Source organism: Ovis canadensis, chromosome 1, assembly GCF_042477335.2.
Source record: "Ovis canadensis isolate MfBH-ARS-UI-01 breed Bighorn chromosome 1, ARS-UI_OviCan_v2, whole genome shotgun sequence".
Classification (NCBI taxonomy): domain Eukaryota; kingdom Metazoa; phylum Chordata; class Mammalia; order Artiodactyla; family Bovidae; genus Ovis; species Ovis canadensis.
In genome coordinates, this window is record NC_091245.1 from 42888142 (window position 1) to 42907403 (window position 19262).

The following is a 19262-nucleotide window of genomic DNA, read 5'->3' on the forward strand; positions in this document are numbered from 1 at the left end:
GCTGCACCAGTTTCCACTCAGTGAGGGTTATTCTTAATCACACTTGATAAACAAGGGAAATGAGGTCAAAAGTCACATGCATTACTAGGAAATGGTAGAGCAGAATGGGACTGCTGAGCCCAGATCCTATCATCTCTGTGTTTAGTGAGTGCCATTGTGGGCTCGTTGGAGGAAGTTGGGTAGGGGAAGCTTTCCTCCATTGTCAAGAGCAGTCAAAGACCTCACCTGGGCCCTTTTATCACCACTCATCACCCCACCTGAGATCTTGAGTGTGCCTGTTTTGCTGGCTCCGTGTTTTAATGAGTCTTCATTCAGTCCGTCAAGTTTAGCAACATGATTTCCAGAGCTGTGCTCTGCCTGGCTGCTCCACTCGGCCCATCTTTGCCGCTCTGGGTGCTGTTTCACACTATTCCCCTGCCCCCTCTCCTCTCCTCCTTTCTTCCTGTGCTCTCTCACCTGGCTGGCTTCTTGTTGCTGCTTCCTATGTGCCTGTTCCCTGGTCTCTGCCCTTCCTGCTCCCCTCCTGCAGTCAAGTTTGATAAGACAGCAGCCTTTCAGGGTTGGCTGCTAGGCTTCAAATCCTATCCCCTTTACTTACAAGTTCTGAAATCTCAGCTAATTAATTCTCTATGCCTCTGTTTTCTGTTTTGTCAAACTTTAAAATCAACATTGCAACACTGATACCTATCTCATGGAGTTATTATGAAGAATAAATGAGCTAATATTTAGAGGAAGTGCTTAGTTTGGTGCCTGGCACATAGCAATCATTTGCCTAATAAAATTTTGTATACACTTTTACAATGGTGAGTAATTTATATCAGGAAATCTCATCCTTTGGTTGAGAGATAAATGACTTTAGCTATTGTAAGGAAAACCCTTCCCCCAGAGAGGAAACACATTACCCCTTTAAGGTGCTTCCCATTCCTTCAAGTTCTCCTCGGCCATAAAGAGCCTTGGCTGACTGCCACAGGGACTAATACAGCAGCCAAGTTTTGTTTTTCTCTTAACTCTTGCAATTCCTGTCTTACCATATGCCTCCCATATTTCCAGTGCAGGGATGTGGTGGCGGCGAGGGGGTGGTGGTGATGTTGGCAATAGCTCCATGGTCTGGGTCTTGTGGTGTTAGGAGGTTGGGAAGAAAACTGAGGGAACAATGGCTTTCTGTTCACTTGCCCACAACAGTCATGCGTTGGAGCACATATGATAACTTCGTGTGCAGGTCAGGAGCGGTAAGTGTCAAAATTCAAAAGATGCTCAGAATCAGCTCTGCCTGGCACTTTTCATTAAGCATTTTGTTTCAAGCTTCCTCTTACAGATGGTATTATATTTTTTCCATTTTAAAAATTAGATCATCAAGTGAGGCCAAGAGAAGTTAAGTAATTTGGCTCAGATCTACATGATGCGATTCCAATATCTGTATTCTTAACTACCTCACTGTCTTTCTCCCTTCACTTTGCTGCACATCCTCCTTGACACACTACCCTCCCTGTCCTCAGTTTCCTCATCCATAAATGATTGGAAGTTTCCTCCAGCTCTGACATTCTGGCAGTCTAGGTCGGCATCTGGGTTTTGACACACTGTTGCTGGTGGTCCCCCTCTTGAGCATCCATCTGGATGCGTATGGACTGGCTTTGTTTGCTCATTGCTGCTTGGTTTATGCTGCACCTGTCTGTGATTTGGTCTCTTAATCAGATGACAGAGTCCTTTACTGTGTTTCCCATACCAACAAAACACCCTTTGTTCCATTACCATCGAGTAAATCCTTTAAGGAATACAAGAGGGCTTCAGGAATTCTCTTCTGGTAGTTCCTGAATATGTGTTGCCTTGGTGCATAAGTTCATACAATTTCAGAAGAAAAAATGCTCTGCAGAGTCTAATCAAGGTTGAAGTAATGTATAGTAGAGTGAAAGCCCAACAGCTGTTGAGCTCTATTTAGTTAAGCGTCATCTGCTTTGTTTTTCACAATCTTGTGAGTTAGGTAATTGCTCCAAGGCTCAGGCAGAATGAGGCCCCAAAGCTTGTGCAGAGAATTTGAATTGGAGTCTGCTTATATGTGACCTTTCTTTTGGTGTAGTAGTAGAAAGAAGCACTGGATTGGAAATTTCATTCCATCTCTGCTACTAATTTTTCATGTGCTGCTTTGATTAAGAAACTCTTCATTGATAAAATCAATCTATAAAACTGACTATCTTGAAACTAAGTAACCTTAAGAGATTCTGTACTTTGAGCCATTTTAATGCTTTAGTCATCTCAGCTGGTTAGGATTCAGACATGGAATTGCCTTTAATTCTTCTCTCTCCCTTATCTCAAAGGTTCAATTACCAAGTACCATCAATTCTTTCCTTAAAATGCCTCTCTGTAGTCTTCCTTCCTATTTTTGTCCCCCAGTACTGTAAATTAAACCTTATTTCACCCCTGGAATCCTGAAATAGATTGTAAGCTGTCCATATTCTCAGGCTCTATCCAGTTTTCCTTCCAGTCCTTCTTGTGTGTCATATACATACTTGCTTACTCCTTGCCCTTGTTTGAAACCTCAATTGTTCCTTTTCTTATCACTATGGTATCAAGTTCTCTGGGCTTCTATAAGCAGAAACCGCTCCAAATAAGCTTTCTGTTCTTCCATGTCCACCATCTTTATCTTATCTCAAAACCTTTGTCAAGACTATTTTTTGTAACTTCCTTCTTTGAATTCTTCCAAGTCCTTCAAGGTCCAGCCCAAATATAGAAAGCAAGCCTTGTACCTCTTGTTCATCAGGAAGAATGTATCCTGAGCACAAGCCTAAGGCCAGGCACATAAGGAGAACTTGGTAAATGTTAATTGAATTAGTATCAATATTTGACTCCCTTCCACAAAGGATCCTTGACTACTGTATCTTACATTCTTGTCAGGACTCTTTAAACCCCAATGGTACTAATTTACAGCTTTGTGATCTTAGTGTCAGAGAGTTGCTTTGTTTCCAAATACTTAAGGAAAAATGAAATCAAAGAAGGGTTTTAGATTGGCAAAATTTGTCCCTAGTCACCTTTCTCCCAGATGGGAAAAGACAGAATCTCTTCCTGTGTGTCAGGCCCTATTCTGAGGGCTCTATCAATGCTTTGCTCACTGAATCATTACATTAACATTGTGAATCAGGTGCTGTATTGTGGTTGTTCGGTCTCTAAGTTAATGCTTTATTACTCTCAATTTATTGATGGTGAAAATTGAAGTCCTCAGAGAGGTGAAGTTGATTTGCCTAAGATAAGAAAGCTAGAACATGGCTCAGCCTGGATTCAAACCCAGGGTTGACAGAGTGTGCAGTTGTCAGCATTTTACAGTGCTAATCCTCACGCCATTGCAAAACATAGGAAAATATTGAATATATCATCAGACTAACTCCGAGAATAAAACATACAATCTCCTAAGGCAGATTCTACAATCAATGAAGCACAACATGATCTTATTAGGTATGGAAGGCCCTTTAAGTTCAGCTCTCGTTTATTCATCATCCCCAGTGAGATGCTCTCCTAGCTGTTTATAAATAGATGTATCCTTAAGTTTGGGCATTAAATGATAGCAACCTTGTGCTAGCTCGAGCTCCTCTTTTTCCTTTTAAGGATTTTCTCTGGCCCTCTGAAAATGTGCCATGGCTAACGGCAGGATGTGCCTTCTTTAAGGAAGCTCTGCTTCCTAGAGTTTCTCTGGCATGCTGTTCTAGGAAGCTCTGCAACGCAGGCTTCTGATCCTCTGAATAAAAATGAAGAGGGCATTTGTATTTCCCACTGATTGAGTTGGCTCAACCTGGTGTAGGTTCACATTCACAAAAGCACAGACAGGCTTGTTTCCAGGCTTGCAATGGAGATGCAGGAAGGCAGGCTGTGTGCCCAGCCTCCTTGTAAAGCATGGTATTGGATATGTGTCACTGGTACCCTTTAAAATCAAGGCTCCAGAGCTTTCCCTCCCCCACCCACAAGTCGCAGGATAGTTTATCCAAGATGCCCTACTTCTGATGCCAACTGGACCCTATTCAAATGAGTATGCAGATCAGAAAGTGTTTTCTAAAGGCTGAATGCGTTCATCATGGATAAAATGATCTGAAACAAGATGTCTCAAGCTTTCCCCCTGTTGGATTTTCAAGCTTAATATTTATGCTCTACTTGAAAGTTTTTCCCTCAGAGAAGCTTAATTATGTGAATTTCAGTTATTTAAAGAATGTCAACCTGGTTAAATCATGTTTTTGGAGTCCATGCTTGACAAACAATGGTAGTAGTATTTTGATATTTACAAGTTTAGCATTCAGGTTTCCAGTATTCATACCATGCATTTTAGACTCACAGTAAGGAGTGATTTGTAGGTCCTATGGTGTGACTATGAAACATCCAGGTAGGAATTCAGAAGTTTAGATGAGGGTCAATTATAGTATACAGTAAGTTCCCTACATATGAACAAGTTTCATTCCAAGAGTGCATTCATAAGTCCAATTTTCATAAGTCTAGCAAATTTAGCCTAGGTACCCAACTAACACAACTGGCTACATAGGATTGTACTGTAATAGATCTATAATACTTTTCACACAAATAATACATAAAAAAGAAATGTAAAAAATAAATAAAACATTTTAATCTCACAGTATAGTACCTTGAAAAGTACAGTAGTACAATACTGGCATACTGGGGCATGTTCAGATCTTTGAAAGTTCACAACTTGAAGGTTCGCATGTAGGGGACTTATTGTATACCTAGCTGTGAATCCAACATCCACATCTCAACATGTTCTGTTAGTCTCTGGAGTAGTAATTATAATTTTGGGATTCTTGTCCAAATGTTAAAGGTAAACTCTACATCTGAATCAATGAAATAACTTCAGGCTTTTGTACAAATGGTTGTCACATAAGGCTTTTAGAGCTTTCCCATTTCACACTCGTGGCCAACATTGCTCATTCATCAACTGCCCTGGCAAGACGCAGCCTGCATCAGAATCCTCCACATAAGGTTAACTGGCTTAGGTGCTTGAAGATGAGAAAATTGCTCAGTATTGGGATTTGGAAGGTCTAAAACAAAAGCAAAGCAGAAAAGGAAAGATATAAGCATCTGAATGCAGAGTTCCAAAGAATAGCAAGGAGAGATAAGAAAGCCTTCTTTAGCGATCAATGCAAAGAAATAGAGGAAAACAACAGAATGGGAAAGACTAGAGATCTCCTCAAGAAAATTAGAGATACCAAGGAAACATTTCATGCAAAGATGGGCTCGATAAGGGACAGAAGTGGTATGGACCTAACAGAAGCAGAAGATATTAACAAGAGGTGGCAAGAATAAACAGAAGAACTGTACAAAAAAGATCTTCATGACCAAGATAATCACGATGGTGTGATCATTCACCTAGAGCCAGACATCCTGGAATGAGAAGTCAAGTGAGCCTTAGAAAGCATCACTATGAACAAAGCTAGTGGAGGTGATGGAATTCCAGTTGAGCTATTTCAAAACCTAAAATATGATGCTGTGAGAGTGCTGCACTCAATATGCCAGCAAATTTGGAAAACTCAGCAGTGGCCACAGGACTGGAAAAGGTCAGTTTTCATTCTAATTCCAAAGGAAGGCAATGCCAAAGAATGCTCAAACTACCGCACAATTGCACTCATCTCACACACTAGTAAGGTAGTGCTCAAAATTCTCCAAGCCAGGCTTCAGCAATATGTGAACCGTGAACTCCCTGATGTTCAAGCTGGTTTTAGAAAAGGCAGAGGAACCAGAGATCAAATTGCCAACATCTGCTGGATCATCGAAAAAGCAAGAGAGTTCCAGAAAGACATCTATTTCTGCTTTATTGACTATGCCAAACCTTTGACTGTGTGGATCACAATAAACTGGAAAATTCTGAAAGAGATGGGAATACCAGACCACCTGACCTGCCTCTGGAGAAATCTATATGCAGGTCAGGAAGCAACAGTGAGAACTGGACATGGAACAACAGACTGGTTCCAAATAGGAAAAGGAGTACGTCAAAGCTGTATATTGTCACCCTGCTTATTTAACTTCTATGCAGAGTACATCACGAGACATGCTGGACAGGAAGAAGCACAAGCTGGAATCAAGATTGCCGGGAGAAATATCAATAACCTCAGATATGCAGATGACACCACCCTTATGGCAGAAAGTGAAGAGGAACTCCAAAGCCTCTTGATGAAAGTGAAAGTGAAGAGTGAAAAAGTTGGCTTAAAGCTCAACATTCAGAAAATGAAGATCATGGCATCTGGTCCCATCACTTCCTGGGAAATAGATGGGGAAACAGTGGAAACAGGGTCAGACTTTTTTTTGGGGGGGAGGCTCCAAAATCACTGCAGATGGTGACTGCAGCCATGAAATTAAAAGACACTTACTCCTTGGAAGAAAAATTATGACCAACCTAGACAGCATATTGAAAAGCAGAGACATTACTTTGCCAACAAAGGTCTGTCTAGTCAAGGCTATGGTTTTTCCAGTGGTCATGTGTGGATGTGAGAGTTGGACTGTGAAGAAAGCTGAGCACCAAAGAATTGATGCTTTTGAACTGTGGTGTTGGAGGAGACTCTTGAGAGTCCCTTGGACTGCCAGGAGATCCAACCAGTCCATTCTGAAGGAGATCAACCCTGGGATTTCTTTGGAAGGAATGATGCTAAAGCTGAAACTCCAGTACTTTGGCCACCTCATGTGAAGAGTTGATTCATTGGAAAAGACTTTGATGCTGGGGGGGATTGGGGGCAGGAGGAGAAGGGGACATCAGAGGATGAGATGGCTGGATGGCATCACTGACTCGATGGACATGAGTTTGGGTGAACTCCAGGAGTTGGTGATGGACAGGGAGGCCTGGTGTGCTGCAATTCATGGGGTCGCAGAGTCGGACATGACTGAGCGACTGAACTGAGCTGAAAACAAACTGCCTCTTTTTTTCTCTTTTTAACTTAAGCCTGACATTAAATGGAGTTTTCTCCATTCTCTCCTTGCCAAGCAGTCTCCAAAAACATCAGGAAAATGGATCAATTTGTTTGGTCTGCCCACCTCTGGCAATGAGATTGGGATAAATGTTTCGAGAGGATATAGTGAAGAAAGGAATAGTGTGGGCCGTACTTCATTAAGGTGAAAAATAAGTAGGTATACACTGGACAAAATTTCTACATAGGCGAAATGATGTGCCTTGTTCCTCAAAAAGAAAGTCAACTTGTAGACCACTAAATCAGCCTACTTCTTGGCTTCCTTTGAGAAGTTTGCCACACAGAAAAGTAACTTTTTTTAGAAGGGTAACTTCACTAATTTTGTTACTAATTTATAGAACACACTTAGATTTTATGGGTTGGTGATTCAGTTTCCAGTACATAACATTTTTGGACTCTTCCATTATAACCGTCTGTGGCCTCAGATTACAGGTCTATTTTCATGTTAGTTTGCCCACTGGAGTGTGAGCACCATGAAGATGAAGAATGTCATTTTAAAATTTGTATCCAAGAAACTAGCAATGTGCCTTGTTTTTGGTGAGTTTGAATGAAGAAATAAATGGATGATATTTGGAATGAATGCTTTTGTCACCATAAGCCAATCTTAGACCTCTCCCAGTGACAGTTTCTCTTTTTTGCAAAAGCTTTTCTGAAAGTAAATCCAGACAACTGGATTCATATTCTCTTCTGCCCATTTTTTCCTGAGTGTAGGCCTGGCTTTGTGTCTGTGTAACCTATCCTGTTGCATAAGGCTTAGAAGGGCTCTGCACTTGGCTCAGTGCCTTGTTCTTACTTGCTTAGAATTCTTAATTTTCATGTTGCACCAGGCCCCACAGATTACGTACCAGGTCATGTGCAATGACCAGGTTGCTGGTCATTGCAGTGTACCAGGTCATTACAGTTACTTGTGGGCTAGATTAGCAGCTGTAGAATAACCAGTCTTTCCAATTTGGCTTTTCTTGCCCCTAGCTGCCCCTGAATGCACAAGTAATGGCTGAGTTTGTGAAGTGTGGTGCTCTTTGTTGAATGAGAGCCTTCTCTAGCAGCCATCATACCAGGGAAAGGCATTCCTTGCTACCTGGCTGCAGAGGAATGGCACTGGAATCCTGCCATGCAGGCATTATAATTGGATTTCAAAGAGTGAAAAAAGAGAAAAATCATTAGAGAAAGGGACTTGGAGAGGAGTAACAAAGTATAGAATTTCTAGGCCCTTCCCTCCCTCTAAAGACAAGGAAAAGGGTCTTAAAAGTTTCTCAAGAGATCCCCTGAGGAACCATATTGCTGGGCCCTTTTCTTCCCCTTTTATTCCAGGATTCAAAGATTCTAGGATAATGCTTCAAATTTACCGTGTGCTGGAAACACCAACCAATCTTGTTCAAATGTGTGATGTGATGCAGCAGGTCAGGTAGTGGGGGAGCAGTGGGGTTTGACATTCTGCATTTTTTTTTATATTTCATTTCACTATTTTTTAATTGGATTATAATTGTTTTACAATGTTATGTTTGTTTCTGCTCGACAATGAAGTGAATCAGCTATATGTACATTTATCCCCTCACTCTTGGACCTCCCTCCCACATCCCGTTCCTCTAGGTCATCACAGAACACCAAGCTGAGCTCCTCGTACTATACGGCAGGTTCTCATCTCAACATCACTAATTATTAGAGAAATTCCAATCAAAAGTACAATGAGGTATCACCTCACACCAGTCAAAATGGCCATCCCCCAAAAATCTACAAGCAATAAATGCTGGAGAGGGTGTGGAGAAAAGGGAACCCTCTTGCCCTGTTGGTGGGAATGTAAATTGATACAGCCACTATAGAGAGCAGTATGGAGGTTCTTTAAAAAACTGAAAATAGAACTACCATATGACCTAGCAATCACACTCCTGGGCATATTCCTGGAGGAAATCATAATTCAAAATGACACATGTGTCCCAGTGTTCATTGCAGTACTGTTTACAATAGCATGGGCATGGAAACAACCTAAACGTCCAACACAGATGAACGGACATTCTGCATTTCTAATAAGCTCATAGGTTAGGCTGATGCTGCTAGTCCAGGGACCACACTTTGGGCGGCAAGCTGACAAGTTTGTCATGTTTTAGGTTTGGGGCAGATATTGAATTCCTGTTTCATCCTGGCTTGCAGGGGAGCTAGCACCCTTCCCTGAAAACAGTGGTTTACCCTGAAACAAGCCTGCACAAGTGTAGGCATGCATGGTGGGACTTAGAATCCTTAGGGATTCAAATATGGGAGAAGTTTAACTCAAACACCTTCAATCATGAGGTTCATTATTTTACACAACTGTTGGAGCAGAGAGAGTAAAAAAACAAGCTCTGGCCTTTTGCTACTACACCACCGCCATCATGGGTCACATGCACGCTCCCGGGAAGGGCAGGTCCCAGTTGCCTCTGCCCTACCGCCCCAGCGTCCCCACCTGGCTGAAGCTCACCTCTGACGACATGAAGGAGCAGATCTACAAACTGGCCAAGAAGGGCCTGACTCCTTCACAGATCGGTGTGATCCTGAGAGACTCTCATGGTGTTGTGCAAGTACATTTTGTGACAGGCAACAAAATCTTGAGAATTCTTAAGTCCAGAGGACTTGCTCCTGATCTCCCTGAAGATCTCTATCATTTAATTAAGAAAGCTGTTGCTGTTCGAAAGCATCTTGAGAGGAATGGAAAGGATAAAGATGCTAAATTCCATCTGATTCTGATTGAGAGCCGTATTCACCGGTTGTCTCCATACTACAAGACCAAACGACTCCTACCCCCCAATTGGAAATACGAGTCATCCACAGCCTCTGCCCTGGTTGCATAAATTTGTGTATTGTACTAAAGCAATAAAATCATTGTTTAACAGAAAAAAAAAAAAAAAAAAAACGAAACAGGCTCTAAGAGCAGTAGAGTCCATGACTCCATACCGTCATCAGGATCTAGGCTTTCTTTCCTCCATATTGCTATCCTCAGAACTGGAAAATGGCTATGACTATCACAGGCATTAGGTTTTGATAAAACAATGTCCAGAAGCAGAGGGAGCCATCTCTAGGGTGTCTCTGTTTAGAACTCAGATACATTTCCCAGAAGCCCCAAGCAAATGTCTCGTGTTTCATTTCTTGGGTCTGTTCCCTAACACAGTGGTTTAGCCAGGGGAGTGAGACAACTGTGATCAGCTTAGCTTAATGTGGGTAATCGGGGTCCACTTGCTGGAACAGAGAGGCGGGGGTTAGAGTCCCCTGAATCACATGGATATGTGGAGGAGGGGATATCTGAAATAAGTCCAAGTAGTGTCAGGAAGAGAAAGTGTGCTATGACCAGGGAGGGAGGGGCTAGGTACTGGGCTGGCAGCCAACCAAGTGTCTACTCACTCACACTTCCCAACAAAAGGCCTTCATTTCAAGAAGGGCAGTAGCCCATCTCATCACAGGTGTGTAGCTTGGAAGTCTGGAGGGCCAAATGCTCTCTTTTCCTTCACTGGATTAGCCATTGCTGAAGATGACCTTGAAAATGTTTGGTTTGATTTTAGGAAAATCATTTGAACTCAGTCTTTGATTGGGCAGCTGATTGTTGATGCTTAATTACAGCGTAGGATAGGAATAAATGTGTGACTACAAAATAAGTACCAGATTGATTATGTGGTTGGCTTTATTTGATTGAAACATTATATGTTTTTCAGACTCATAAGTCTCATGAATAAGGTCATCTTTGTAGCTCATACACCTACACAGATAGAGGAAACTCTGGCGTCTAACACTTTGCTGATCCAGTTGTTGAAACGTTAATGATTTTTGCTAGTATTCTGTGGTATATTTCTGTTTAGACAGTAGATACATTTTATAGTAAACAATGGAAAAACAACCAGACTTCTTGACAACATTCCTGGAAGAACTAGTGAACTGCCATTTTGGCATTCCAGTGAGCTGCCAAAAGCTACTTTTAAAGTGTTTCAGAAGTATTTTGAGAATTTATTCCTTGATACCAAGTCCTATAGTTAGATTACCCATTCAGTGAACCTACAGCCTTCATTTATTTAACAATGCTACTAAAAAAATTAACGGGCAGGACAACATGGAGGGTAAAAACACAGACTCTGAAGTCTAATTGCCTGAGTTTAAATCTTAGTTAAGCCACTAGCTAGCTGTGTGACCTTAGGCATGTTGCTTAACCTCTTTATGCTTCAGTTTCCTCATCTGTGAATTGAGGATAAGAAGAGTATCTATAGTTCTTCTCTGTTGTGAATATTAAATGGGCATATATAGCATAGAGCTTGGCTTTGAGTAAACAGTTTGTAACTATTAACACATTTGCATGTTTATATATGCCTCCCTATGGGGCAGGCCATTTATCTCTAATCCTCAAAACAATCCTGAAACATTTTGTAGTACTGCAAATACCAGTTCAGTTCAGTTCAGTCGCTCAGTCGTGTCCGACTCTCTGAGACCCCATGAATTGCAGCACGCCAGGCCTCCCTGTCCATCACCATCTCCTGGAATTCACTCAAACTCATGTCCATCGAGTTGGTGATGCCATCCACCCATCTCATCCTCTGTCGTCCACTTTTCCTCCTGCCCCCAATCCCTCCCAGCATCAGAGTCTTTTCCAATGAGTCAACTCTTCGCATGAGGTGGCCAAAGTACTGGAGTTTCATTTAGCATCATTCCTTCCAATGAACACCCAGGACTGACCTCCTTTAGAATGGACTGGTTGGATCTCCTTGCAGTCCAAGGCACTCTCAAAGAGTCTTCTCCGACACCACAGTTCAAAAGCATCTATTCTTCGGTGCTCAGCTTTCTTTACAGTCCAACTCTCACATCCATACATGACCACAGGAAAAACCATAGCCTTGACCAGATGGACCTTTGTTGGCAAAGTAATATCTCTTCTTTTCAATATGCTGTCTAGGTTGGTCATACTTTCCTTCCAAGGAGTATGCGTCTTTTAATTTCATGGCTGCAGTCACCATCTGCAGTGATTTGGAGCCCCCCAAAATAAAGTCTGACACTGTTTCCCCATCTATTTCCCATGAAGTGATGGGACCAGGTGCCATGATCTTCGTTTTCTGAATGTTGAGCTTTAAGCCAACTTTTTCGCTCTCCTCTTTCACTTTCATCAAGAGGCTTTTGAGTTCCTCTTCACTTTCTGCCATAAGGGTGGTGTCATCTGCATATATGAGGTTATTGATATTTCTCCCAGCAATCTTGATTCCAGCTTGTGCTTCTTCCAGTCCAGCGTTTCTCATGATGTACTCTGCATAGAAGTTAAATAAGCAGGGTGACAATATACAGCCTTGACATACTCTTATTCTTATTGGGAACCAGTCTGTTGTTCCATGTCCAGTTCTAACTGTTGCTTCCTGACCTGCATACAGGTTTCTCAAGAGGCCAGTCAGGTGGTCTGGTATTCCCATCTCTTTCAGAATTTTCCACTGTTTATTGTGATCCACACAGTCAAAGGCTTTGGGATAGTCAATAAAGAAGAAATAAATGTTTTTCTGGAACTCTCTTGCTTTTTCCATGATCCAGCGGATGTTGGCAATTTGATCTCTGGTTCCTCTGCCTTTTCTAAAACCAGCTTGAACATCTGGAAGTTCATGGTTCACGTATTGCTGAAGCCTGGCCTGGAGAATTTTGAGCATTACTTTACTAGCGTGTGATATGAGTGCAATTGTGTGGTAGTTTGAGCATTCTTTGGCCTTGCCTTTCTTTGGGATTGGAATGGTATGGACCTAACAGAAGCAGAAGATATCAAGAAGAGGTGGCAAGAATACACAGAAGAACTGTACAAAAAAGATCTTCATGACCAAGATAACCACGATGGTGTGATCATTCACCTAGAGCCAGACATCCTGGAATGTGAAGTCAAGTGGGCCTTAGAAAGCATCACTATGAACAAAGCTAGTGGAGGTGATGGAATTCCAGCTGAGCTATTTCAAATCCTGAAAGATGATGCTGTGAAAGTGCTGCACTAATATGCCAGCAAATTTGGAAAACTCAGCAGTGGCCACAGGACTGGAAAAGGTCAGTTTTCATTTCAGTCCCAAAGAAAGGCAATGCCAAAGAATGCTCAAACTACCCATAATTGCAAATACCAGTAGCTAACATTAATTTAGCACCTACTGTGATTATGCACCAGGCACTGTTTGGCGTACCAAGCAGGTATCATCTCACTGAAGCCTCACAATAACTCACAGGAGCAATTTCCCCCATATTCTAGGTGAGGAAACAGATGTGAAACTGCTCAGAGAAATCAATTAGAAAAAAAAAAAAAACATTTTGTGCTTTTTAGATGTGAAAAGCTGGCCCCAGGGAATGGCCAAGGAGCATCATTAGAAAAGAGAGAGAGCTGAATTGCTCTATAAAAGGAAGTTGGAAAAAATCCAAATATCCAGGAATTGCCCAGGGAAGGACTTTGAAAGGACTGTAGTGAGCTATGATCTGCACATCAAGAATTTGATTTTACACTAGACCATCTGAACAAGATGTGCCTAAGAGGATTATGCCCCACCCAGTAAACCGTGAAGGTACTGAGGAGCCCGTCAGTAAGAGAATCATCATCTGCAAGGTTGGGGCTTAAGAGGTTTCTACTTCAATACTGAGAAGTGTCCCAGAAGCCAGGAGACTTGGGGCTGTCCATTTGGCTGGGTTATTTGGAGGCACATACTATGTTGTAGCAAGAAGAGACTTTAGTTAAACGTACCTAGTCCAGAATCTTCCTTTGACAGATTTGGAAACTAAATCAGAGAAAAAAAGTGACTTGCCCAATTCAAAACAAAGAGAAACAGAGGAAAGACCAGGAGGACCAGATCTCCTGAGTGGGAGCCTGCGGGCAGTCCTTTCTGCTGCTGCATGTTTCGTAAGAGAGGGCTCTGTGCTTTTAGGATGCTTTGGGAAAGTCCTAATGGCTTAGAACTCTCCAGCAGACCGATTGGCTTAGCATCTGGGAAATTCTGAATCACATCAGATGGAATGTTTTGTTTACTTCCTCCCCACAGTACTAAAAGGGAGAAAGCGTTCTTTTTTTTTTCCTCCTTCAGCTAATTTGCTGGAAGCAGTAAATAATTTCCCAGTTCATCTGGTCTCCTTTGCAACCAGTGTCTTCCTGTGGCCATCTACTTGCCAGTTTCTGAGAAGGATTATCATCTGGAATATTTTACTTCTTTTCAGAACTTAGCAAAGAAAAGCGAAAAGTTCTCTTCCTAACTCTTCTCTTGGTAAACCTGCCATGCCTACTACTAGTGGCAAACTGTAACACAGAAGTCCCACCTAGGGCAGTCAGTTTAGCCAGGAATGAATGTGCGTTCAGATTGTTCAGCCATGCTGTTAAACCAGGACTGTTAACAATCATCTAGTTCAATGTGTCAGAGGCCCTTTTTAACTCAAACTAAAGTCAACATGCAGTAAATTAAAAAAAAATAAATAAAACTAGAGTTTCCCCAGTTGAAGTTAAGGGTTGAGAACATTTTAATCTCCTCCTTGCACTGGAGTAGCAGTCACTGAGATAGGTCCCTAAAAAAGCAATTCAATAGCTATTATTAAACTTGTCCAACTTATTCACTTTACCCACAGTGACACTATGTTTCAGAGTGACCTTCCCAAAGTCCAGTGGTTAATGAATAGCATGCCTGGAATTGAACTCAGTCTATTGACTCTCCTATAACTCACTTAAGTGGTAAATGCCCTTTTGACTTCTTTCTCACCTGGAACCTGGAAATAATATCTCCTGGGAAGCAGAGAGTGATGGGATAGGGCTGGATAGGCACTATGCCTCTGTGTCCTATGCACAGGGAAAATTCAGTGTGAGGAAGCTATGGTTGAACCTGACTGATCTAAACTTAATGCATACAAACATGCAAAGAAAGCACACAGAAATTTATTTAGTGTAATTCTCAAAAGAGACTTGAGATTTCTATGTCATCTACCATTTTCTCTTTACAAGGGTGCAAATATGGTCCCAGGATAGTTTGAAATGATGCATATAGAAAAGCATACTGCAGCAGTTTATGTTTTGTGATGGCGGGAGATATCTACCAGGCATGCAAGGGATCAAATGCTAAAACTCACACGGTGGGCTAGCTAGCTGCAGGACCTTAGGCCCACACTCCATCACACTGTCTCAGTCACCTCCCTCACAAGAGAGGAACAAGAGAGAAGTGAGATACTATACATTGAGCCCTTGGCACAGTGCCTGGTATAGTAAGATGCACTACTATTAATTATTATTATTACTATTTAACTAGCTTAGTAATAGCACTTCTTAGAATAGTCCCTTGGGGTTTATAGTTATCAAAGTCCTCATTTTCCAAATGAAGGAACTGAAGTCTGGTGAGTTTAAATGCCTTGCCCGAAGTCACATAGTTAGGAAAGGGACAGAAAATAAGATATAAAACCAGGACCACCTGACTCCCAGTGTCCATTTGCTTTCTGCTACAGACTCCTGGTAAATTTTTATTTGGGTGTAATGTCATAGGGAGCGATGTTTTGGCCAGTGCGTAGTTATCTGACATATAATTTGGATACCCTCTTTTTCTTTTTGTGCTGGAAAACTTGAAACCAAATTTATTGCCCAAGTACAATGTGTCTAACTCTGAGGGAATGTCCCCTTCTATTTACATGGACTCTTGCTTTCTATTTTATTGGTTTTCAGTTTTAAACATACAGTGTTTCTCTTAGGTGTGTTTTTATGGGAACGGCCTAGGTTATCAGAAAAAGGTGAAATGCAAATTTAAATATTTGAGAGCTGTATTAGGTTGCAGGATATATAAAAAAGATAAACCTGAGTGTCCAGAATCTAGAAACTTCCAGTTAAAATTGAGGAAAATAACACACACACATATATATAAAGTGACAAGGCAGTAAGTAAACTCTAAATGAGACAGTTACGGACAGAAAATACAAAAGAAATCTGAAGAAGGGGAGATATTTCTAAATTGATGGGGGTGGGGTTAACAAATCAGAAGCACTTTCTGAAATTCAGGCTCAGAGTTCTAGAACAAAGTGTCAGAGTGGAATCCTAAAGCAGGAAGACTCATGCTTCTCTGAGAAAGTTAAGTGACTCGTTTACTTACTCAGTTATTCAACACACTTTATTTATCTCTCCTGTGCAAGTCTCTGGGTAATTGCCAGGCAGTGAGTTCAATACGTATAGTCTTTGCCCTTGTAGGATTTCAAGTCTAGTTTATCACGAAAAACTTTTTGGTTTCTACCGTGTTGTAAATTCTAGGAGAAAGCAAAAAGCAAGAGATGCCAGGTGGCACTAGTGGTAAAGACCTTGGCTGCCAATCCAGACGACTTATAAGGTGCAGGTTCAGTCCCTGGTCCAGGAAGATCCTCTGGAGGAGTGCATGGCAACCCACTCTGGTATTCTTGCCTGGAGAATCCCATGGACGAAGGAGTGTAGTGGATTATGGTCTATAGGGTCGCAAAGAGTTAGACACTACTGAAGTGGCTTAGCACACGCAGTCCGACCTTTAAGTGTTCATCCATTTTCCAACCCATTTTATTAAAAGAGCAAATGTCATTTTAAGTATATCATTCTAAGTTGTTATGGCTTCAGTCAGGATCAACCCAGACCAGTCATTACGCTGAGTGAAAGAGTAAAAGAAGTAGTCATCTTGATGTCTTCCTTTAATTAGGGAAAATGAATCATTCATCTGTAACATGTTGGAACTTCACAAGCAACTATGTAAATCTTATGATTCCTTGGTAGCTCAGCTGGCAAAGTATCTGCCTGCCATGTAGGAGACCTCAGTTCGATTCCTGGGTCAGGAAGATCCACTGGAGAAGCGATAGGTCACCCACTCCAGTATTCCTAGGCTTCCCTGGTGGCTCAGCTGGTAAAGAATCTGCCTGCAATGTGGGAGACCTGGGTTCAGTCCCTGGGTTGGGAAGATCTCCTGGAGAAGGGAAAGGCTACCCACTCCAGTATTCTGGCCTGGAGATTTCCATGGACTGTATAATCGCAAAGAGTCGGACCTGACTGAAGTGACTCACTTTCATGTAAATCTTATCATTAGAAGGGTGCTAGGGGGATTGGGGGCAGGAGGAGAAGGGGACGACAGAGGATGAGATGGCTGGATGGCATCACTGACTGGATGGACGTGAGCCTGAGTGAACTCCGGGATTTGGTGATGGACAGGGAGGCCCTGGCGTGCTGCGATTCAAGGGGTCGCAAAGAGTTGGACACGTCTGAACGACTGAACTGAACTGAACTGAGGGTGATTTCTCTAGCAGTAAGCAACCGATCTCAGCACTCTTTGCCAGCAACTTTGCTATTTGAATCATGAGATCTTGTTAAGATCAATGTGAATTAATGAACAATTGTTTTCTCTTGAGGCTATCAACTTTCTTAGGAGCTAATTCATACTCCATTCATCATATTGATTTCAGAGACATTGAAATAACAATTGAAAACTTGGAAAGAGGAAATTTTTTTTTGAAAAAAACAGTAACTTATTTCATATAGGAATTTTTATATTTGCCTCCAAGATATTTTATTTTATCCAACAAGATAAAAAAGACACTTTTTCTGGGAGAAGAGTTCCTTCATTCATTTTTGGAGTAATGAGTATTTATTCTACTATGCAGCACAGTCTAATTCAGCAGAATGACACCCAGCTAAGAGAAGGGAGACCTCATTTATAGTCCCAGCCATGCCACTCAGTGAGGATCAGGTTCTCATTTGTGAGGCGGGGATGATAGTCACAAGATAATGTGAAAGCACAGGACAAAATAGGCAATTTTTTAAGAGTTTTTGTCTTGCTAGAATGCATCTACTCTTTCTCTAGTATCCAAAATCTCCTCTGGGAGCTAGCCATTCCTCTATATGACATGTGGCACAGACTTAACCAAGCAGAACAAAATGACAATGCTTATAAAAATAAAATCAATAAAACATTTAGATCAGTGATGGATGAATTATCCAAGCTGGCTGAGTCAGAAATGGATTCTGGGAATTACGTGGGAGCGCCTGACAGTACTCTCTGTTCTCTTGAAGTGAAATCTGAGAGGATTTGCACCTGTAGCTACAGTCTCCAAACAGTGGAGCGTGAGAAGAACGTCCCCTCAGAAAATGGGGAATCGAGTGCTCAAGGTCATGGTGCCCTGATGGTGTGGTTCCAGTGTGTCTGAAGGCAGTGCCATTCCTGAATTTTCACTTATGTGAACTGAGAAGCCCCCAATTTTCACTAAAGTGGTATGAATCAGATTTTATCATTAATAAAAAAGAAGAGGAGATTTAAAAAATAAGCACTGGTTAAACATATGATCCTTTCAGTTATTAAACCATTGAAAAGTAATGATTAATGGTAATAAATGCTACTAATCTGGTAGTAAGGAAGGAATATAATAATACAAACTTTCTTATCTTAGTAGGAAGAATACAGATATTTTCAAACATTCAGAACAGAGGAGGTAATACAATAGTCCATTGGTATTCATGGGGGATTGGTTTCAGGACCTGCTGCAGATACCAAACTGGATACTCAAGTCCCATAGCTGGCCTTCCGTATCCAGGGGTTCTGCATCTGTGAATTCAACCAACCATGGGTTGTAAATATAGTACTAAATGATCCTGCAGTTTGTTGAATCCACGCATGTGGAACCTAAAGATAGGGAGGGCTGACGGTATTCTATGAGATTGAAAAAGATGTTATTTGAAAAAAAGAAAAGGGGAAAACACTACCATCATTAAAGACCAGAGTCTGTACCTTAGTGGCTTATTTTAAGTCTTTTAAGTTTTATTTTTGTATCATTTTCATTATATAGCATTAGGTTTTTTATTAATTAATTTTAGTTTTTCCAGCATTTTTAAGATATAGTTGACTTACACCTTGAGTATGTTTAAGGTGATGATTTGGTATACTTGTTTGTTTTGAAATGAGCGCAACATCAGGGTTAGTTAACACTTCTGCCATATTACATAATTAACAGTTTTTTTTTTGTGGTGACGACTGTTAAGATCTAATCTCTTAGCAACTTTCAAGTATAAAATATAGTTTTGTTAACTATAATCACCGTGTCTTACATTAGGTTGTCAGAACTTATTCATCTTATAACTGGAAGTTCAATAAGCTTTATTTTCAGATTGTCTTCTTTCACTTAGTGATGCACCTTTAAATTTCTTCCATGCCTTTTTGTGTCTTGGTAGCTTATTTCTTTTTAGTGATGAATGATATTACATTGTCTGGGTGCACCACAGTTTATTTTTCCATTCATCTACTGAGCAACACCTCAATTGCTTCCAGGTTTTGGCAATTATGATAAAGCTGCTGTCAATATCCATGTCCAGGTTTTTGTATGGACATAAGTTTTCATTTGGTT

At 41.2% G+C, this 19262-nt stretch overlaps 2 protein-coding genes across 4 annotated transcripts in view; both read left to right on the forward strand.

Annotated features, from left to right (window-relative positions):
* Positions 1 to 19262, forward strand: part of SGIP1 (SH3GL interacting endocytic adaptor 1) — a 230796-nt gene that overhangs the window by 23348 nt on the left and 188186 nt on the right. The gene's annotated exons all lie outside the window — the stretch shown is intronic.
* On the forward strand, positions 9311 to 9828 carry LOC138425483 (small ribosomal subunit protein uS15-like). The gene has a single exon (XM_069563470.1). It carries the CDS (start codon positions 9311 to 9313, stop codon positions 9764 to 9766), a length of 456 nt encoding a protein of 151 aa, XP_069419571.1. The 3' UTR covers positions 9767 to 9828.

Bases quoted from the DNA above. Each gene is read 5' to 3' on its own strand.
- LOC138425483 (XM_069563470.1), top strand. From the start codon at position 9,311: ATGGGTCACATGCACGCTCCCGGGAAGGGCAGGTCCCAGTTGCCTCTG.